At 45.7% G+C, this 22,796-nt stretch overlaps 1 protein-coding gene across 1 annotated transcript in view; it reads left to right on the forward strand.

The window, feature by feature from the left end:
- The window catches only part of DMRT1 (doublesex and mab-3 related transcription factor 1), a 102,964-nt gene that overhangs the window by 39,372 nt on the left and 40,796 nt on the right, over nucleotides 1-22,796 (forward strand). Inside the window, exons 3-4 of the mRNA XM_024734279.1 lie at nucleotides 2,048-2,334; nucleotides 21,334-21,478. Of these exons, the coding sequence (XP_024590047.1) occupies nucleotides 2,048-2,334; nucleotides 21,334-21,478 (432 nt within the window). The remainder of the gene's footprint in view (nucleotides 1-2,047; nucleotides 2,335-21,333; nucleotides 21,479-22,796) is intronic.

The raw sequence follows: 22,796 nt of genomic DNA on the forward strand, positions 1-22,796 counted from the left end.
CTGGGTCGTCCCTTCTGACCAGAGAGCAGGCTCTTCATTGTATTCATCTGTTTCCTCATAGCTCACTTGCTCCTTTATCTCGTGAAGGCTTCTGCTTCTCCAACACTGTGCTAGAAGCACAGGGCCCTAAAGACCCAGCCCTCTATGGGTCTTTTCCAGAACGAATTTTGCTTGATCTCTTAGCAGGGTCGACACTGCAGCCTGCCCCTCTGCCATCCCTGTCGAATTTGTCCCCTGTGGCCTTGCGTTCTCTCCTCTATCCTCCAGGGTTCTGGCCTTGGTGCTCTTTTCTCCTTTCAGAACATACTCTTCCGTAACAGCTCCCTCCTCTTCCCGTATGCAGCCAGCATCTCCCTGAGGTGACTTCTGAATCTCAGCTTCCAACCTCAGCCTCTCCCATGAGTGCAGGTGTCGACTTTCTCGGCCTGGCTCCTCTCCCCCTTGTCCGTGCCCCTCTGGCCCCTTGCGTGATGAAGCCGACTTACCACCTGCATCTCTGCTGCCACCCCAGGCCTCCTGCTCTTCCTCTTTGCCTTTTCCTGCGTCTCGAGTCCTGATGCCCCTCAGTCCTGCAGTTCTCTTGAGCTCATCTCCCCCGTGTCTCTGGTATTTGCAGTCTGCTGAGTCTCTCCCTGACGGCTTCAGTGGCTGCCTGGTGGCTCTCCCTGCCTCTGGGCTCTCTTCCCTTTGCTTGTCTTAAGAATTGCCATCAGTTGAATCACTCCAAAGCACAGCTCTGATCCTCTGTGCTCCTTGCTCAGATATCCTCAGTGGTTCCCACCACAGCCTGGAAAGAGTTCAGAGAGCTGGTCTGAGGCTTCCCCTCGCCTGGCTGCAGTCCGCCTGTCAGACTGGCCCTCTTTTGCCCTTTTCGCAATTCTTAACCCGACAGCCCTGTCCATCACTCCCAAGGTCCCCTCCCACGTTCCTGCTTCCATCCCTTTGTCTTTGCTGCCCTGTTCTCAGTACTCTCTTTTTCTCATTTTCACCTGTTTCCTGCTCCTCTTTTAAAGTACAATGCAGGTGCAGTTTTTTTCTATGACGGTCTCTGTAATTCCTTTCTAGGTTGCATGTCATCTTTCCAGCCTTTGAATTTCCATAAAAGTTTATGGGTATTCCTGTATGAGAGTCCTTGTTATAATTTGTAATCCCATCGTCCATCCTGTACTGTAGACTCCCAGTGGGCAGGGGCAACCTGATACCTTGCAGCCATTTTAGGCACTTGGCCAACTCTTAGAACATTGTTTAATAAATGTCTGTTGGAGAGATGACTTAGGAGTCCATTCAGTTGTTTATTGGAATTGACAGCTTAACATCTAGACCCTGGGTCGGCAAACTTCAGCCTGCGGATCACTTTGGCCCACTGCCTGTGTTTGTGAATAAAGTTTTATTGCAACACAACCACGCAGCAGCCTGTACATTCTGCAGAGGAATGGCCACAAAGCCTAAAAGAGTTACTACCTTTTACAGAAGTTTGTCTCCTGGGGTCTATACCGTTGTCCAGACTTCAGGATTCGGTATCAGCAGTTAGAAGGAAGTGAAGGAAATGATGTTTTCTTAAACTCTTAGCCTCTTGCTTTGGCTCTCGGATATATCTGTGTGGACATACACATAGAAAGGGCACTAGGATTTTTTATTACTTTATTTAAAGTGAAATACAGTTAATTTTGTTGTAAGACTGTTGCAGGCAGCCAGATTAACTAAATTTGATCTCTAATTTCTTGACATTAGGGTAGGAACGTCTAGGTAGAAGTTACACCTGGTCAGGCTTTATGGGATTAAAATGACCCCTGCCTAAAATGTTTTTGGTATTCTCAGTAAAAATAATCACCAAGGGTCTGCCAGCTGTGCCCAGAGTTACGCCAGCCTCAGGAACCCTGCTGTATTCCGACTGCAGGAGCAGTAGCGTGCCCAGGTGCCTTGGTCTAAAGCTCTGCAGATCTTGAGGAGGAAGGCCATACGCTGGCAAGGTTTAGAGGTAAAGTTCTGTAGGCCCCCATATTAATTCCATGTTGTCTTTTTCTTTCTTTCTGTTTTTTCTTAGTAGAGGGCCGGGTGGCTGTTCAGGATATCCCTGCTGCCACCAGCAGAGGGCACGTGGAGAACACACCTGACCTCGTTTCCGACTCCACCTACTACAGCAGCTTTTACCAGCCGTCTCTGTTCCCTTACTACAACAACCTGTACAACTACCCGCAGTACTCCATGGCCTTAGCCGCTGACTCCCCCTCCGGGGACATGGGAAACCCTCTCGGGGGCTCCCCTGTGAAGAACAGCCTTCGGAGCCTCCCAGCCCCTTATATGCCCGGTCAAGCGACAGGAAACCAGTGGCAGGTAAGATGTTAGCAGAGCGTGAACTGGGTATGTGAAAAACACACACGTAAGCACACGCTCACAGACGCACACGCCCAACTCAGCACACATGTGTGCCATTATGCAAAACGTGTAGAAAGTTTTCACTCTACCCATAACATCATTTAACCCCAGAGGTTGACTGCAAGGAATTGTAAAGAAATCTGGATATATTTGTTTCTGTTTTCAAATTTTACCTTTCTCATCCTTCGATGTCATTTTGCATAAATGCCCAGTTGGCCAGAATCAGCTTCACAAGTGGCTTATGTAATAGGCCACATCTCCTCTAGGCTTATCCCCACTCTTTAGAGCTGCTTAGAAAATGCTGGCTGTGGTCTTCTGGGTGGCAGTAATCCCAGTGATGAATTTTGACCCTGGAAGGGAGATGTGTTCTGATCTGTATGTTTGCATGGAAGGAAGGTGAGAGAAGAACTAGGTCATTGCTGTGCTGGGCCAACTTGAGAGCATTTTCAGCTGGAAATGGAGGTCAGTCTTTCATATGCTAAGTATGTGCTTCTGAAATAGTGTGCCATCAAGAGCTTTTAATATTTGGGATAAAACAAAGCATTTTGCATTATCAGGGAATGTTTATTCAGCACTGTTCTGCTTCCTCAGTTTTCACCGTTTCTATCATGCCAATGTATCAGCAGCAGATTCAAGGCCTGGAAAGCATTCACAGGCTGGATTACCATGTTGTGGGAGTGTGCATGCATGAGCACCTAGACTCTGCTCCTCCAAGCACCCCTCCAGCTGTAAGATACCAATTCTGAGAGAACTGTTCTCATTTCGGATGCATTTACTGTGCTTGGGCTTTCCCAGCTAGGCTTTGATTCCAGCACAATGCAACGTATGTATGTGGGAGTTTAGGGTAATTGACCTTCTTATACTCACTTTTAAAAAATGTGCATTGACGTTTTCTTCAGAGCAATTCTATTCCATTTTGCATTTGTAGATGTGGGGAAGTTGTGGATATTCACATCGCCCCATTTTTTGGACTCTCACACTAGCCTTAGGGATCTGACTTCCTTGGCGTGTTAACGTGTCAGCTTTAATTCCCTGGGCTAATCATCTTCATAAGTTTTCTATACATTTTAATTTTAGAATCAGACTTTTAAAAAAGGCGTTGGAATTGAGAGGTGATATGAGTATAAAGGAAATGCGATGATTTATGGATCTTCCGGCTGGACCCCTACAGGCCTTTCAGAGTGCCAGTTGGATTTTATGATTTGGGGCAGGTTTTAGGTTGATTTCTGTTAGAGACTGTCCTCTAAAAAAGGAGAAAGAAGTAGCTTATAGTTCTTAAAAACCAGCTCATCCTACAGATTCCCATGAGCCAGGGACTACTGCTGGAGTATCCTGGTTTTCTGGCTACTTCCAGGCTTTAAGGAGAAATTAGGGAAGGTCTCTGAACCTGTTGGCTTATGAGGAAAAGGATGAGAAAGAAAATTCTTAAGTGTCTTCCGAAAGAAAAAGAGCTCACGATCAGAAGCATCAGAAATCTTCTAAGTTAACTTACCCCCCACTCTGTCAAGGTCTTTCCAATGGCGTAAGATGGCTGACACACTAATGTTTGTTCTTAACTCCACCTGGAAGACGTGGGGAGGGTGTAGCAGAAGTCTTGGATTTCCTTGGAGGTCTCTTGCCAAGGTCCACCCTCTGGGGGACCAGGGATAGCCAAGAGGAGACATTCTCTTGGGCAGCAGCATTGCCTGGTTTTGGAGCGCTGCCTCAGCCGCTGTGTACAAGGAGAGATCCCCCTAAGGGCAAGTTCTTGTACCCCTGCTGCCAAGGGTGAGAGGAAAGATGTTACCCAGACTTTCTTAGTCATGTGGGGGGCCTGCAGTTTTGATGCTGTTGGCGCCTTCTCTAGAACCACCACTTACTAGATTGGAGAGAGGGGCCTCTGGTTAGAGAGAGGCCCAGGAGAGGAGCCAAGGCCTCATTTAACATAAGAGCTTGTTTTCAAGGAGGTCTGGGCTCAATCTATTTCCTAGCCAGTTTTCACCATTGGTAATATATTCCCATCTTAACAGATTATTTTGCAGACATTTTACGAGTCTGTGGATTAATCTTGTAACCAGACCTGATCCCGAGCTTGACTTACAACCTTATAGCCACACCCACAAAAATTATTTCTCTTGGAAATAAACTCTAACGTTAAAAATAGAAGAGCCAACATCCATATAAGCCATCATTTTGCAAAAGGACAGGTGAAAGTCAGTCCAGTGATGGTCAGTCAGTCCAGTGATGGTCAGAGCCGAAATGGATCTTAACAGAGGTCCCTTTCACTGAGATCTGGAGCTGGGGTATCTGCTCAGCACCCAGAGCACCCACAGCTAGTTTATGACAGAGCCTTGTCCAGAAACCAGGCCTGTAGATTTAGGGAAACAGCACTGTGTGTTTTGAGACACATGGAGTCTGGCGCTTGGAGTTCTATATTCAATTCTAACTTGTGATTAACTGTTGTGTAGCCTTGAGGAAAATACTTAACCCTCTGAAACTCAGTTGTTTTGTCTGTCAAGTGGGCATAGTACCACCTTCACAGAACTGTTGCATGAATATATAAGGCAGCGTAATGACTGAAGTGTATGTGGAAGTTTCTGTGTGTACTAGCAAATGCTATGCTGATATTAACTTCTTGTGAATTTATTTCATTAACCATTATTTTCTCTTGGCCCTACTCTTTTCTGAAATCTATTTAATTTTCAGCCTTTTGTTCATATGTATTTTAGTTAGCTACCTCCGATCCCCTTTGTAATAAGATGGGGTATACATAATGCACATTTTTGTTACTGTTGAAAGACCATGACGTGTGAATATGGACCAAGTATGAATGTATAGGGAATAATTTTTATCAGGGATGGGGAAGAATTTGATCTACTTAGGAAATTGAAAACTGGAAGCATAGACAAAGATTATGGCATAAAATATGTTTATTAAGGTGTATGTATTATAAAGAAGTATTAAATAGAAAACACCTACAAATAATACTTATAACCAATGTTTAAGGGATAGGAACTGTACAGCTCACTTTTTCACCAAGTCACTATGGCAGAGGTATAGGGAACAGTGATCTGGGGCAGGGCCTCCCTGTGACCTTGCTACTCCTATTGTTTCAGGAGGACACCCTGGCTCTGCTCTTCAGACAGTGCCTTGCCTCCTTCTGGTGGAAGCCTCCTGGGGAGGGCAGGGGAGGGATCCCCTCTTGGCTGTAGCCATGCTTTCCTGTCTCCTTTTGGAAGGTGCCCCATAGCTGCGCCTGGAGGGCACTGAGCTGGTCTCTCTCACTGGACCTTCCCCGCAACCCGGTCTGACCCCAGCTCTACCTGAAGGGCCTGAATCTTAGGCAACATCTCCTCCATCTACTGTCTTGACTCTGTTGCTAGGACCCGACTTCCCTTCTAACTCTTCACCAGAGCGATAACTTTCATGTTATCCTCCTTCCCTTGGTGCTCTGGGTAACAGTGTGTTTGGGGGGAGCAGCGTGAAAAGTTTTCAGAACAAAGAGCTCCTTTGTGATTCCTAGAAAAAATCGACTCTTGGGGCTTCCCTGGTGGTACAGTGGTTGAGAGTCCGCCTGCCGATGCAGGGGACACGGGTTCGTGCCCCGGTCCGGGAAGATCCCACATGCCGTGGAGCGGCTGGGCCCGTGAGCCATGGCCACTGAGCCTGCACGTCTGGAGCCTGTGCTCCGCAGCGGGGGAGGCCGCAGCCGCGTACCGCAAAAAAACAAACAAACAAAAAAATCGACTCTAGTGGAGATTGTTATAATTTTTTAAAGCCAGACTTCTTAGAGATTAGCGGGGAGGGTACTGAATTATTTACAAAAAGAAATCATTGACTTTTTATTGTCGAGTTGAGATTTCCTGTAAGTCTCCCCATAAAGTCATGCAAGCCACAGATAATTATTGAGCACCTACTAAGTACAAAACCTAGTTAAAGAAAAAGAAACAGCTAGAGCAGTCAACTGGGCCAGCATCCCAGAATCCCAAGGCTCTTTCGTGTTTATGCCCTGCGTGCATGCTGAGAGCTGCTTTAATTGCTTTGGGTCTGTCTCCAGCCTCTGGAGATTTGTGGCCCAATCACAGATGCCTGTCATGTTGTGAAACAGGAATAACATTTGTGACACTGGAACAAACTCACGATGAATGGCTGGTTCCACTGACCAGCAGCTCAATTTCACTTCTGCATTTAATTGCCTGCAAAAGCTGTTTATTGCCTGGTGCACTCCTTCAAGGCAACATTATCTCTTAAATAAACATGTTGTACCAGGTTGACAAGGGAGAGGTACATATCAAGTGAGCAGAAATAAATATGGGAGGACTCCGAGCTGTATCTGGGATCTCCTTTCAGTCCCCCTGGTGGGCACCCCCTTGATTGGCTTTTCTGAAGCTTGTGCCACCAGCGGTGGAGACAGCCGTTCCAGCCACAGTTGGGGTGTGGTCACATGGCAGCAGAGGTGATTCCTTCCTTCTGGTCATTCTTTGGGGCTCAGTCTGAAGTGTCTCAAGATACAGTGGCCCGTTTATGATCATGCACCTCACTGGAATGCATTCGATCGTTAGATAAACATGCATCCAGGTCCCACCATGTGCTAGGGATCTACCACTCAACCAAATGGACAAAAATGCAAAAAGTAGGTGTTGGGGGAAGGCTGTTATCACCTGGTACATGAGAAGGAGGTTGGGGATCATCTAAGTGCCCTGGCTTTGAAACTGAGACACAGGCAGGCAGGAAGTCAGAATCTGACCTAGGCCTTGGAGCCCAGAGAACGGCGCCCCTTGTGGGCATTACTGGGATGTGGCCCGTCAGGGCACTTGGAAACGCCGCCCCTGTTGACTGTGCTGCCTGCCCACTGTTGTTCTCCATCCTGTACGAGCAGCCTGCGGGAGCCCTGGTTTTCACACTGCCTCCTCTTTTTATGAGCGTGGTTCAGTCGAGCCTGTTAGCTCGAAGAGCTAAGAAGTGACTTCTGGCGCGTGTGCAGTGTGGGCACAGCTGCAGCGCCTCCACGTCTGTGCCCTAGGTTCTCTCAGGAGAGTCCAGAGGTGGGGTGGGGGGATAGGAAGCCAAGGCTTAAACCGGGCTCCCACTCCCAGGGACACAATTATAATAGCCAACTATTAATTAGTTCGTCCATTAGTTTTTAATATTTCTAAATTTTAAAAAACGGTACATCAGGGAGAAGGTAGTAGAATGCAAAATCCACACCAATTTTGATGATGAAGTAGGGGACTTCAGATAAATTTTGTGCTCACCTCAGGCCCGTAAGCTGCACCACCAGGCCCCCGGGGTAATGTGCATATGGTCACCTCAGACTACTGGGTGATGCTGGCTGAGAAAGAACAAGTGACTCCTTGAGGACCTGGGGCCTTTCTTCTCTGGGTGAGGTGCTCTCTCTACAAACACTCAGGTGATCCACCAGGCTGCCCCTCCAATCCCATCGCCCTCTTTGTCGGCTGAATAAACTAGCCCTGGCTTCCCTTCTTAGAGCAAACTGGTTGTTGGCCACTATTTGTTGGTGAGCAGACACTGACAGGCTTTTTCCTCTGGAAAGAAAAAGTTTTCAAGCATGTAGAAGAGGAATTTGTAAGGCTGCATTCAGTTTAAAGCATGTAAAGGAATCTCTTTCCTCAGGAAAAGGAAATTAAATTAGATGTGGTATTTGCCTTGGGCTATTAAGGCTAACCCTCCCCCCGCAATTTGTTTTTTAAAAGGGAATTACAGAGACATACATTTCTTTTGATGTTGCTATAATGTGGTGTATTTATTTTGTATCCGTCTACTTTTGTGAACTCTGTTAATTCTAATAATTTTATAGGTGCTTATTTTAGGGTTTCTAGATTAGATGGTCATTTCATAGAAAAATATTGATACTGACATTTTTCTTCCGCCTAAATACCTCCAAGTTCTAATTTATGTTCTTAGTGAATTATTCAGTTTAGATACCAGTGGTGGACAGCTGGTGTCATCTTGTTTCTTATTTTATTGGGAATGTGTTTTGCACTTCACTGTCCTGAATGCAGGCTGTTACCTGTGCTGGTTTACAGAGAAATGAGGAAAAAAAAGGACAAGGGTTTTTTTCTTACAGCTAAATTATTCAATTCAAAAAATTGTTTTTATTGGACGTGTCCCTTTCCAACACTTTTTTAATGAACCGAGGATTTTTTTTTCATAAATGCCCTTACTTGGCAATATAAAAAGTTGGCGACTCTGTTCCTGTCTCCCCTGCCTCCTTTTTAAAAAGTTGTACTAGTGGGCTTCCCTGGTGGCACAGTGGTTGAGAGTCTGCCTGCTGATGCAGGGGACATGGGTTCATGCCCCGGTCCGGGAAGAGCCCACATGCCGTGGAGTGGCTGGGCCCGTGAGCCATGGCCTCTGAGCCTGCGCATCCGTAGCCTGTGCTCCGCAACGGGAAAGGCCACACCAGTGAGAGGTCCGTGTACGGCCAAAAAAAAAAGTTGTACTAGTTCGAAGACCAGAGAGAGTCTGCAAACCAAGGCACTGGCATTGTGTCACCATGACAACAGCAGAATTCTCTGGGGTCTTCAGTGTGCTGTCTTTAGCAGCTGTCTCAACCTCACTCTTTACAGACAGGGTGTTGTGGTCTTTTCTTATCTTTTAATCTCAGCCCTGTTAACACCTTTATGCTAGTTCAGCATTTTGTGGGGCTCCCTCACATGCACCCCAAGTAGATCCTGCTTTCTGGGACAGTGAGGATACAGGGATTGGGCTTCCCAGCTCAGAAGACCAGTCTTGGAGAATGTTCCATTTAAATGTAAAAGTCATTACAGACCACGGGAAGTTTAAAGACAGTGAAGTGAAGGTGTCAGGCTTCCCAAAGTTTGGGATTGCATTGCCTCTACTATAAACTTTCCCTTAAACGGCCTGTCAAGTCTTAGCCACATCTGTAATTTTCTCTTCTGAAACATAATTCCTCATTAGGTTCGTCTCGTTTAAGAAGAGATAATAAACCCAGTTCTCTTGGGCCTTTACATCATATTCCTACACCTGCAGGAGACAAGCTTTGTTGGCCAGGGCACCAGTGGGCCTGGGCATCCTGGGAAGCCCCTGGAGCTGTGCAGCACAGGAATGCAGTCCTCTCTTTCTGTTTCTAAACGACCTCCTTGTTGACACGCACTGTCACAGAGGAATTGCTATTTTGTCACGTTCTAGATGAGTACAAGCCATGGGCACCACAGGCATCATGTGGTTTTTATTACACCTTTCCTGGAAGGAATGGTGGTTTTCTTGCACAGATTATGAAAGTGGAACGATTTGCATGCTTTGATCCTGCAAGAGGGCTGTTGTTTGCAAGAACTGGTGCCAGCGATAACAATATTCTTGGTGACTGTTGGTCTGGAACCAAAACTAAGGGAAGTGGTGGGTATTTTAGAAGCTGAACACAGATGGTAAGAGGTGGGGCTGAGGAATGCTCCTTCACTGCAGCAGTGCACACGAGAGTCATTTTTGCAGAGGATTTTGGTTAAAAATGTGTGGATTACAGAAGAAAATGGAACTGGCCTCTGGAAACCTGGGCACTGGCAGAGGCAGCTCTGACTCAGAGAGGATCTCGGGGAGGGGTTGGGCCCTGGCCCTCCTAAGGGATTCTCAGCCCAACTGAAGCAGTCCAGTAGCATCCCAGGAAATCCAGATGGAGGGTAACCTCGGGTCTTAGGACCCTTTGGGAGACTCCAGTGATTCCTGGGCCGTCCTGCGGGGTCATTTCTATTCTTGCATGAGTTCAGTTTAATCTGGACTGAGTTGGGAAACCCTGGAAAGGGCTGGTCTACTCCAGGGACTACTCCATGATTCAGCTGAAGGCAGAAGGAAGGACATTATCAGTCTCCTGTGAGGTCGTTACACAATCCGATCTCTGACACAGTAGCATCAGGTTAGTAAATGATACAGTCATTTGGGGATTCTGTAATCTGCTTGAAAATTAGATAATTAGGTCACAGTTTTTAAAAGCTTTCAGATTTGATTTAGTTAGGCTGCTGGCCAAAATCTGATCTATTTCCACTTGCCTTTTTAGTTTACTTTTTTTCCTAAGTAGATGTGAATATGATATAAAATTCGTTGCTTTTCAGAATGCTTATATGTGTGTATGAGTGAGTCTCAGATTTCTTGGACGTCCATATTTGTGTGGCCTGGTAAGTGGCCCTCATTAGTTGGATAAAGACCAAAATCAAGGGAATGCATAATAGAGGCGGATTTGCCCTATATTTGGAGATATATTAGGAATATGGGAGTAGAAAAACAAAAAGAATAGGGTTATGAAAATTTTCCATATTACAGAGTGTGCATAAGAAACTCTTCGTGTATTTATCATTCATACCTCGAGTGCCAGCTCTGTGCCTAGCCCTGCGCTAGACTGTCCCCTCCAGTGCCAGCTCACAGTGGGTGGATGAGAGAAAGGACACATGTAATTCTCTGATCGCTCCTGTGGTCAGAGTCTGGAGGCGAGGCGGGGTGAGGACAAGTATTTTATCATTACTGTCGTTTACAATTGCCACTGCTTGTGACAATTAGAAGCAGGTTGACTTGGTGAGTTTTATTATTTTAAAAAGTGCTCTCTCTACTCCCTTACGGCCTGCACACCCAGGACAGGTTGCTGTCAGTGCCCCCTTCTTGGGAGACCCCTGATCCCGAGGGCATCTCCTTGAGATGCACAACCTCCTGGTGGGGGGAGTTCGTAAGAAGATTGAGGAACAGGGAAAAGGGGGATTATTTCCTCATTTCATTTTTCATTCCTTTTCACAAACACTCTTTTTGGCAGTTCTTAGCCAATACTGAGAGAAGGAGGGCAGGCATAAAAATTCTATGTATTGGGTAGTGGTATGCAACCAAAAAGGGGGAGGAGCGTTTTCTCTGTCTCTGTCTCTGTCTGTCTCTGTTTGATGGTGTCAATGTAGTTTCTTGAGTTGGTTTTTCAACTTATTTAAATGTGAAAAGTAGAAACAATTCAGACAATGGATTTTTCTTTCAAATATCAAACATTTATATACTTAAAATAATTTTTGAAGTATATAACGGACAGATTTTTCTGTCTCCCTCTCTATTACTAGGTCCCTGACATACCTGTAAAAGGGCTTAGAGTCATGTGGTAACAAACCCAAAAGAGGGTTCCTTGGGTGTGACCACCGCCCTGCACTGAGGCCACACAGCGGGAAACCCGTAGGGGAGGGAGGGGTGTGTCAGGACAGTTACTGGACAGCCTGGTGCTGGGCCTTTCATACCAGCTGCTCCGCTCAGCCCTGAAACACGGCCGTGTCAGGGATTGGTATCCACTTCTGCGGGTGAGGAAACTGAGGCTCAGGGAGGTGAAGTAACCTGCCATATCACAGGCCGGCAAGTGGGGGGCTGGAGCTGGAGCCCGGGTTTACTTGGCTGACTACAGAGGGGGCACGTTTGCCCCCGTCTCTCTGCCCTCCTCGTGGGGCAGTGCACATTTCTTGGTTTTCCTGGTATGAAGCCCTGAGAGGTGTTATATAGTGTTTTCTTACATCTTATGATATTGTAAGATATGACATCTTACAAAATGTTTTCAGAGACTTGACATATTAGATAGGAGGAGAGCCCTAGTCCTGATAGCATTAACCACGTTTAAGTCACACACCCATGCACTCCTGTGTGCTTTAAGGCAACAGATTTTTGTCATTCTTGTGTCATTTGGTTACTTTGAGGTGGGCTCTCCATCATGGTTTTGGAGTGGGAAGCACCTTTCCATGCTACTAACACACCGTGAATTGAGTGTGATGTGCCCATCAACGGTCCCCAGGCTGCATTCCAGTTTTTGATGCCAGTTTGGGTAAAGTACATGTGCGCATGTGCTTACACTTAGCAGGTGGCCCCAGACAGGCTCACCTTGCCCTCCAAGCAGTCTGTCATGTTCAGTACTCATAAGATACCCTTCACACTGCTGATTTATGCTAAAAGTATCCTAATGTTTCTGACAGCTCATGTGTGACATGAATATAATCCATATTTCTTCGAGCGGCTAATCCAAGTGGCTTATTTCCTGATACTGCTGATAGAGCTATATCTCTTGGTGTCTCCGCCATTGAGATTCTGATGGTAACATATTGTTTGTGGGTCACTAGTTTTGTCTAAAACAGTAGGTTGGAACAGCGTAGCAAAGGTTAATTAAATTTGTCCATCAAGATGGGAACAAAAGTGGATGCCTCTGATACTTCTGGTTCTAAAATCAAAGTTCCTGAATGTGTGGTTGCAGGCATCTTTTCTTCTCATTTTCAGACCCCCAATTTGATCTTGGAACAGTGAAAACGTGAAGAGTTGTTAAAATCCAAAAGCAGGGCTTCCCTGGTGGCGCAGTGGTTGAGAGTCCGCCTGCCGATGCAGGGGACGCGGGTTCGTGCCCCGGTCCGGGAAGATCCCACGTGCCCGGAGCGGCTGGGCCCGTGAGCCATGGCCGCTGAGCCTGCGTGTCCGGAGCCTGTGCTCCGCAACGGGAGAGGCCGCAGCAGTGGGAGTCCCACGTACCGCAAAAAAAAAAAAAAATCCAAAAGCAATGACTAGGTCTTTATAATAGGCAGGTGCCTTAACTTAAAATGGGAAAGGTGGCCTGGTTTAGTAGAGAGAAGCTTCTGAGGCTGACTTGCCTTGGCATTCTGCCTTCTCTGCTTAATCCCTTGTGAGCTGAACCAAGGTTTTGATGTCTTGCAGCAGGTTTTTCCTATGTTCATGATGATTACATTATGAGGACTCAAGTATCTACAGTTTCCTGTCCACCTCCCGCCCCCCGACCCCCCTTAGATGTGAGATGTGCAAGGTACATTTTCTCTGGAAAGTGACATTAAGAATGTCACCATTCCCAAAGCTCCCTCCACCTTTCTGCAGAGGTGTAATGTCATGCTCTTAGAGACTTGCACGCTAGAGTGGAGAGTACTATGTCTTGATAGTTATTAACCCAATTTTAACAATACAAACCAGCTCTTTCACCAAAGCTGTTTCCTGTTGGCTTTTACGTGAATCATGCTTGCATTTCTGCCTGGCTCTGTGTGACTTCAGGTGGGAAGTCAGTCACACAGTTGGGTTTGCGTTTCAGATTTGTGAATGAGACAGTGGGCTAGTCCCAGAGGCTGTTTCCACATGAACTGCCCCCCTCTCTTTTGTGAACCCGGAAAATGCATAAAACCCTCCCAGGTTCCGGGAAAAGGAACCATTTTCAGAGTTTGGCTTTTTCTTACTGTGTACCTTTTTTTTTTTGCGGTACGTGGGCCTCTCACTGCTGTGGCCTCTCCCGTCGCGGAGCACAGGCTCCAGACACGCAGGCTTAGTGGCCATGGCTCACGGGCCCAGCCACTCCGCAGCATGTGGGATCTTCCCGGACCGGGGCACGAACCTGCGTCCCCTGCGTTGGCAGGCGGACTCTCAACCACTGCACCACCAGGGAAGCCCCCTGCGTACCTAGTTTTGAAGGTCCTTACTTCCCTTCACTTGATCCTTACACCAGTGTCTTTCAGACATTTTAGACCAAGACCCACAATGAGAAATATTTTATATTGTGATCCAGTATATTTTATACCTACACATAAACACAAAATTAAAGTTTCATAAAACCGCTCTTACCGTATTGTATACAGTGAATTCTCATATTTCTGTTGAACTCTATTCAGTTTCATTTCATTCATTTCCATACTGTTCTTAAAGGTATATATATTTGCTGATTGCAGCCGCTGAATTACTTTGGGGCCCACTAAAGGGTCACAGTGCTGCATATTGTAAAACACTGGCTAGAGGAGTAAGCTGTTCTGTCTGTGCCAGTGATGCCAATGGCAAGAGAACAACCAAGTGACAGAAGTTTTAGGAAGTTAGTTTGGGTTTTTTAAAATGTGGGGCTAGGGCTTCCCTGGTGGCGCAGTGGTTGGGAGCCCGCCTGCCGATGCAGGGGACGCGGGTTCGTGCCCCGGTCCGGGAGGATCCCACGTGCTGCGGAGCGGCTGGGCCCGTGAGCCATGGCCGCTGGGCCTGTGCGTCCGGGGCCTGTGCTCCGCGACGGGAGAGGCCACAGCAGTGAGAGGCCCGTGTACCACAAACAAAAAAAAACAAAAAAACAAAATGTGGGGCTATTCGCATCTTTTTTTTTTTTTTAACATTTTATTTGTTTACTTTTGGCTGCGTTGGGTCTTAGTTGTGGCGCACGGGCTCCAGAGTGCATGGGCTCTGTAGTTTGTGGCACGCAGACTCTCTAGTTGAGGTGCGTGGGCTCAGTAGTTGTGGTGCGCGGGCTTGGTTGCCCAGTGGCATGTAGGATCTTAGTTCCCCGACCAGGGATGGAACCTGCGTCCTCTGCCCTGGAAGGCAGATTCTTAACCACTGGACCACCAGGGAAGTCCCTATTTGCATCTTAATTTTTACTAAGGACAAGCGAAATGGACCACTAATAAATGCAAGTGCAATCCTGGTATCATATGCCATTTCCATATTTTAAAGTTTATAAAGTGATGTGAATTCCTGTATTATGCCTTCTCCAGGGTCTATGTTTTTTCCCATGGTTCATCTTACGGTGTATTTTATGTTTTAAAAATCTACTCTGGTATTAGTCCAGCCTGGAATTGAGCTGCTTTTCTTCTGTCATTTTGGAAAAGCTCACCCACGCAAGTTTTGTTTTGCTTTCACTTGTGTCACAGGCTCTGAAGCTCTGGGAAACATGGGGCTTGTAATTTTAAACATCTTCGATGTATCATTTCTTAAATTGTTTGTCCTCTCTGCCATACTGCATGCACATCGTCTTTCTGTCTCCTTTTTCCCCCTCCCACTTCCTCTCAGGAGGAAGAGCACCTCTTGCATTTCTGGACAAACAGCTCCTATGTTCTCCAGCATCTAAGTGCTGACCCTCAAACACAGTTCTTTCCCCCATTGAAGGAGTCCCCCTGGCTCTTCAGGAATCCCTTCCAAGGGCCTGAGTCCTCACAGGCCAGTCTCCCTCTGTTTCCTTTTTCTGGCTCTAGGGAGTGGAAGACATTCCATAATATAGCACCTAAGAGAAAGTAAGGTGGGCCCAGCGGAGGAAGTTAACTCCTAACGAAGTTAGGGGAGAAAAAAATAACCTCCAGGGGAACAGAGGGACAGGGAAGGAAGAAGGGAGGGATGGATTGTAGCTGTCGGGAGCCTGCTTGTGGCACATGACTCAGCATTGGGTCTGTTGATGTTTCAGTAATCTCTGAAATGTGTGTATAACAGCAGTCATTAAAAATAACTCCTTCCAGCTGCGATGTGTGGAATCCCAGAGGATGAATGAGGTGCCTATTTAAGGAGGGGGGATTGGCACTTGCCTTTTAGGGAAAGCACCTTGCCCAGGTCTAAGGTCCCTGGGCTAGGAGCATTCTCAGTGTGCCATCAGGTGAGCGTGGGAACAGGCATCCCATTCAAATAGTTTGAAAAGAAGCTTCTTTTAAAACTAAAGAAATTCTTTAATAGGAGTTTTAAAAAGTCAGCTCTAACCTCCACTCTTAAGCTCACCAGAAGATCTAGAATTCCACAGCATGTGAAGAGCCCTGCTTTGTTTTATAAAAAGGTTTCTGGGCTTCCCTGGTGGCGCAGTGGTTGGGAGTCCGCCTGCCGATGCGGGGGACGCGGGTTCGTGCCCCGGTCCGGGAGGATCACGCATGCCACAGAGCGGCTGGGCCCGTGAGCCATGGCCGCTGAGCCTGCGCGTCTGGAGCCTGTGCTCTGCCACGGCAGAGGCCACAACAGTGAGAGGCCCGCGTACCGCAAAAAAAAAAAAAAGTTTCTGCCCTTAAAACCAAAGTTTTATCCCACATGTGGCTTATGCAGTTAAAAGCCCGTAAGTCACATGTCAGTGCCAGCGGGATCTTCATGCTGTTTGTTTAAACATCAGAGTTTGCAATTAGGAATTTTAGCCTATACAGTCAGCCTTCTTATGAAGACCATCCCCTTTCTTCGCCGACTCTAATTCTGTGGAGCTGAGCTCCGCTTGGTATAAACGAGACCAGGACTTGGTTTTCAGGAATATCTTTTAGCTGTTCCCCGGATGGAGTGTCTGATTCAGTGTGAGACCAGACTCTTCCTATCTGAACTGTTAATAGACCACCAGTGAGTAGTGTTTAGGAATTTTTCTTTAAAGGAAGTGGGGTCTAACATTTTTACATTCTGTTGGGGTTTCCTCGTTATTATAAAAAAGGGTGACTGTGGTATATAAGAAGGAAACCTGTGGTTCAGATTCATTGCGCTGTATGTTCTCAACAGTTTAATAAAATAAAACCCAGAGCTCTTAGGTTTTCCTCCAGGGTTAATACTGACACCGCGCATGTTCTCCGCCAGCCCATCTCCCACGTAGGTCATACTCTGGTTCAGAGACTTGGGGTGGGTAATAAGGTATAAAGCATGCCTCTTGCTTGCCAGCTACCACATGCTAATAATAATAGTAGCCGTAATGCACTGGAATCCTGGGCTTTTAGGTTTTACTTGGTTTGTTTAATTTAAAGGAATAAAAAATAAAATCTTGAGAAGAAGCAAGGCAGCATTGCATAAAGGAGAGAGAAGTTGTATCCTTTCAGCAGAACTGAACAGTCTCCTCCATTTGGGAGCACCTTTTATCCTTCAGTAGAGCTTTGCTGTTTTAGCTGGAAGTGAGGAGCTGAGCACAAGGGGGTGGTTAGTATTCGGTTGGTTTATAGCAGGTTTTCTCAAGCTTGGCGCCATCAGAATGTTGGGCTGGACAGTTCCGTGTGGGGCCGCCCTGCGCATTGGAGGATGCTTAGCAGTGTCCCTGGTCTCTGCTCACCAGATGCCAGTAGCGCCCACCATACACACCTAGTGTGACAACTAAAAGTGTCTGCAGACTTTGCTAAATGTCCCCAGGGGACAAATTACCCCAAGCTGAGTACTACTGGTTTAAAATATCATACAACAGGACATTTCAAAGGCTTCCTTATTTACCCGTTTTTGTCTCAGCCCAATGTCACAGGCTGTGATTTTTTTTTTTAAGTTAGAAGGGAGTAAGAAGTGATCTAGAGTTTTAAATCGCATTTTTCCACACCTCTTTCTGGGTGAATCACGATTGAGTTTTGTTTTTTGTTTTTTTTTTTTTTGCGGTACGTGGGCCTCTCACTGCTGTGGCCTCTCCTGTCGCGGAGCACAGGCTCTGGACACGCAGGCCCAGCGGCCATGGCTCACGGGCTCAGCTGCTCCGCGGCATGTGGGATCTTCCCGGACCAGGGCACAAACCCGTGTCCCCTGCGTTGGCAGGCGGACTCTCAACCACTGCGCCACCAGGGAAGCGCACGATTCAGTTTTAACTTCATGTTTCAGAGGTTTACACGTGCACTTTGAAATGCATCAAACCGGCCTTCTTTCTTATTTCCAAGTCGTTGTGCAGATGGTTATTTGTAGATTATTCTTCTAGTTGGGAGCCGGTGAAGCGATTGGGGGCCTCAGTAAATTCACGTTTTAATAATCTCAGGTGGAGTCTGACCCTTTATATCTTTTTCTTCTTTTGCTGGAGGTCTTCTTTTGCTATAGCTCAGTCATCTAGGGATTCATTAGAGAAATCGAAAGTCTGAGTTCAGTTAACTCAGTATCTGTTTCCAAATAATCCTTGTTATTTGATGCTTTCTGAAAACAGAAAAGGAATTAAGGAAAAACAAACGTATACATGGATTTGAAATTGTGCTTATTTTCCGGTAAGCTTTAGTTGAAAGACAAAAAAGAACTCTACAGTTTATCTGAATCTCTTTTTAAGTATTATACATATTGGGATTAGCAGCAGTTGACTAGTCTGTTTCTCAGACGTAACCTTTTGCATTTTTTAGTTGATACTGGGGATTTCACACTTCTCCGGGTATGGGAAATATGTAGGTAATCCTAGAACACTGGTTCTTAATCTTGGTGTGACACTGGAATTACCTGGGGAGCTTTGAAAAAACCCAGGGCCCAGGCCACATCCCTGAGCAGTGAAGTCTGATGCTCTAGGGGTGGAGCCCAGGCATCAGTGCTGGGTCCCCACCTCCCTGTATTCTAGTGAGAGTGAAGGTTGAGGACCAGGGTGCATTGTTTTTTTTTTTTTAAATATTGCCATGTTTTATTTATGTATTTATTTATTTATTTATGGCTGTGTTGGGTCTTCGTTTCTGTGCGAGGGCTTTCTCTCGTTGCGGCAAGTGGGTGCCACTCTTCATCGCGGTGCGCGGGCCTCTCACTATCGCGGCCTCTCTTGGTGCGGAGCACAGGCTCCAGACGCGCAGGCTCAGTAGTTGTGGCTCACGGGCCTAGGTGCTCCGCGGCATGTGGGACCCTCCCAGACCAGGACTCGAACCCGTGTCCCCTGCATTGGCAGGCAGATTCTCAACCACTAGGGTGCATTTTTATAAATAAAGTTTTATTGGGACATAGCTATGTCCATTCATTTTCTGATTTGTCTAGAGACCCTGCGGCTTGTAAAGCCTAAGATAATTATTCTTTGGCCATTTACCAAAACATGTTTGCCAATTCCTACTCTAGACTCACAGTGAAAACTTTTAAAAAGAGGTTTTACATAAAATTTATAGTAAAAGAAAAAAATCCAGTATTTTGCAGAGGCTTGCAGGGTCAGTCCTGTCAGTTTTCTCGTACGTGGGCAAAACGGAAAAGCATTTTTCCTGAAGAACTTACTGGAAGATACTGTCAAACTGAAAGGAGAAGGGCCCAACTCACCACCTAGAGCAGGGAGGCTCCTTGGGTTACATCACGGCGCTTTGTACTTAAAAGTCGACACTTAGCCTCTAGTTCAGCGTTCATTACTTAGACTGTGTGTTTGACTTGACAGAGGTCTATAGAGGCAGAAGTGGCTCTTTAATGCCAAGTGTGGCTGAGTTTGTTAGTCCCGCTGCAGCCATGTTAGATGGCAGCAGACCCCTGGAGGAAATCCTTTCGCTCGGGGGAATCTCATATATAGAAAGAAAAAGAATGAAAAAAATTCAAATGTTTTTTACACCATTTCCACCTTCCCTCAGTTCCGGTGGAAAGTTGATGGTTGTAAAACAGTTGTTCAAAAGAGTTTTTTTAGAAGGTCCTCCTTTGGTCATGGCCCTTAAAGGCTCCAAGTATGGGAGAAAGGATCATTTATTCTAGTCCCTTGAGCAGAATCAGCATCTCCTGATTGAGATGCTGATTGAGAGCATGTCACACTGTGAGGTCCCCACCCCAGACTTGCTGAATCAGGGTCTACTTTTTAACAGGATCCCCTGGCTATTTGAATACACATTAAGAGAGCCCTGGGAAGCACTGGGCTAATTGATAACTGGGTCTGTGCAGTAAACTGACCATTGATCCTCACTTTAAATGATTTCACGGCTCCTTAATGGCTTCTGACTTGGGCTCACTCATTAAAGGCAGACGGTTTTTCCCCTTTGGCTATTTCCAAGTACAGCTTGCCTGCCCTCTTATTTAGTAAAGATTTATATAGTGGTAGAAAATGAAAGCGGGGTGATTGAGTTAGAAGGGATAACATTTTATATGCGTCAGAAAAACAAACTAGAAAGGATAAAGGGAACTTGCCAGATAAACTTAACTTGTAAGGAAATAAGTGGAATGGAGTCTTCTTTGCTTCTGCAAGAAGAAATAATCCACCCATTAGAACAGACATCTGTGCTGGGGAGCAGTTGGGAGGGTCAAAAAGGAATCCCTTGAGCTTCTCAGATTAGCACAGAGAAATCAGGGAGTTAGGCCTTTCCACCAAGCAAAGCCATATTACTTAGGCCTATATCACTTGGGAAATTGTCCAGAATTTAGATGTTCATAGTAAATCTCGAGGAAGCCCAGTACCTACTTTTATCCTGCCAGGATCTGTCAAGTTGCTACTATTTTCTTTATCAAGTAGTATTCTAAAGATTTGATTGAAAAACGTGATTTTGAAATTATGCCTTAATTCTTAAACAGAGTTGGTTTATCCTTGAACATTCCCTTATGTTGACTTTTTAAATAAAGTTAATGCCACCTGAATTTAGTTTTTAAAAGGCAGTATACGTACTTGAAGTCTAGCTGTTAGTTGAGCTGTTCTTGCTGTGGAGATCTACCTGATCATGTGTTTAGTGCTCACTGTTGTACCAGGGTCCGTGCAGGACTCAGAACAATTCTCATGTTCGTGGAAGTGGCCAGGAAGAGCCAGGAAAGCAAGAGTGGGGACCCCTTTCAAGCCTGGAGTTTCCGTCTCCTTAGCCTTGAATGAGAGGTCGGGAAGCTGCGGGAACTGCTCCTTACCTAAAAGCTGCCTGATGGTCCCAAAGCCATGGTCTGATTGCCAGAAAAAGGCATGACTGCCAAATGTCAGCTGCCACTACTGCTGGAGAAGCAGCGTGTGCCTCCCTCCTGCCTACCAGATCTCATTCTATCTCCTGTTAGCAGAATCCAAATCGCCTCCAGAAGCCTGGTGACAGGGGCATCTGGAAGAAGCAGATACCAGATTTCCGTTCCTTGCTACAGGGAAAAGCATAGGAGGGGGTGGGAACGGGCTCTGAGTGACAGTATCCAGCTTGGTCTCATGCTGACGACAACAACGACCCTCACACAAGGCTTGCGTGTTTTTTTTTAAAAAATATTCTCTTGATGTGAACGCTGTAAGGTAACCAAGGTGTAAGATGCTCGTTTTACCCAGGAGGAAAGGTGAGGAAGTTAAATAACTTGCTCCTGGTCAAATGTGCTGGTCAGTGTTTCAGGGGATTGTGTTGGCTCCTAAGCAGCGCTCTCTGGTCTTTACTGCCCTGTTCTCTTTTGTACTTACTAGTCAAGCATCCTGTGACCAGATGGAATTAGAGGGGTACTTTAGAGGGGCCTCCAGCATCGAAAAGGCACCTCAGGCTGCACAGTTCTAGTATTTCCAGGGTCTGTGCACTGGAGGGGCATATTCGTGGGTGAGGATACTTCCAACTTTAATAAGCTATTCCCTTAATTTAAAGAATTAGGTAATCCTTATAATAGGCAACTTTGGTTTCAACATATTCCTTCTTTTTTCTTAAGCAGATGAAAAACTCGGAGAGCCTCCACGCAGTGAGTTCCCAGTACAGGATGCATTCTTACTACCCGCCTTCCTCCTACCTGGGCCAGAGCATGTCCCAGATCTTCACCTTTGAGGACGGCCTCTCTTACTCGGAAGCCAAAGCGAGTGGTAGGTTCCTGGTTACGCAGCCTGGATTTGAGGTGGAGAGAGGCTACCTGCCCAGCACTGGGTCTCTGGTCCTCTCTAATAGCTTACCAGATAGCAGCTGTTGGAAAGGTTGTATAGTATCCTTTAAAGTATTCAGTTATGGAATGATTTTGCTTTGCTAGATTCTTAATATCATGTTTCTCTTTTCTGGACACCTGGAGTGATAAGAATAAGATAGAGACTACCATCAGAAGCCAAAGATGTATTTTCTGGAGGATCAATATGTAATATCAGGGGCACTTTAAATGTGGTTCAAGTCCTGATATTTTTGGTGAAATGAATCTCTGTCTATTGAAGAATCGTTTTCCAAAACTTTTCCAATTTAAAATTGAAGGTGTATTCATCTTTTGCGGGAGGAAATAGAATAACACAATAAAACATTTTTGAATATAATAGATCTCAGAGTTTATGCAGTAGCAATGCAAATAACTCTGATATAATGGCTTTAAAATAAAAAATGACTGTTTAATGAACCAGAGCACTTTGAAATACACAATTCCTCAACTTCAATTTTAACTTTCTCCCCAATGTTTACACTGCGATGATAGGCTGGTCTTTTATGGCTGCTGTGTTTCCAGGCCCTGTTTTTAAGTTCTTTGTGTTTAAGCATCATCTTTTGATCTAGGAAAGTGAGAAGCATACACAATTGAGTGAAAATCAGGGCAATAGTGAGTGAGTTGGTAGAGAAATCGACTACTAGAACTGACTCCACTAGACAAAAGAAGCTGGTTTTCTCAATAACGTGATTCTCTATAAAGAACTGGCCTCTTGGTAAAACGAGTGCTTAGAGAGTGAGAATCAGAACCATGCTTTGATTTCCAAATTCAGAACAGTGAAGTCTAAAAAAGCTTTATTTACCATACTAAAATAAACTAAAGGATTTTGTTAATATGGAATACATAGGTCGAGGGAACCTGACCAGTTTGAACTATGGAGAGACTGACGTACACATTATTGATTGCACTTTGACCCATTCATAATCACTTTTTGCCAGGAACGGACAAACACAATTCTTTATGTAAATATTCATACCATATAATGTTTGCCCACGTGGTCCTTCTTTCATACTGCCTTTGATTCTATATATTTATGTGAATTATAAGCTCCTTAAGGACAGAGAACACATTTTATGTACCTTTTTAGCTGCTGTGATGCCTATTTGTTTTTCATCAGCTGAGTGGATGAATGAAGGAGTGAATGAACAAAGGAATAAATGAGTCAGGTATGATTTTTAAGTAAACTTGCTCTATAAGAAAACACAATCCCGGAAGGTCACACT

The sequence above is a fragment of the Neophocaena asiaeorientalis genome, unplaced genomic scaffold (genome assembly GCF_003031525.2).
Source record: "Neophocaena asiaeorientalis asiaeorientalis breed wild unplaced genomic scaffold, Neophocaena_asiaeorientalis_V1.1 scaffold256, whole genome shotgun sequence".
NCBI classification, from domain to species: Eukaryota; Metazoa; Chordata; class Mammalia; order Artiodactyla; family Phocoenidae; genus Neophocaena; species Neophocaena asiaeorientalis.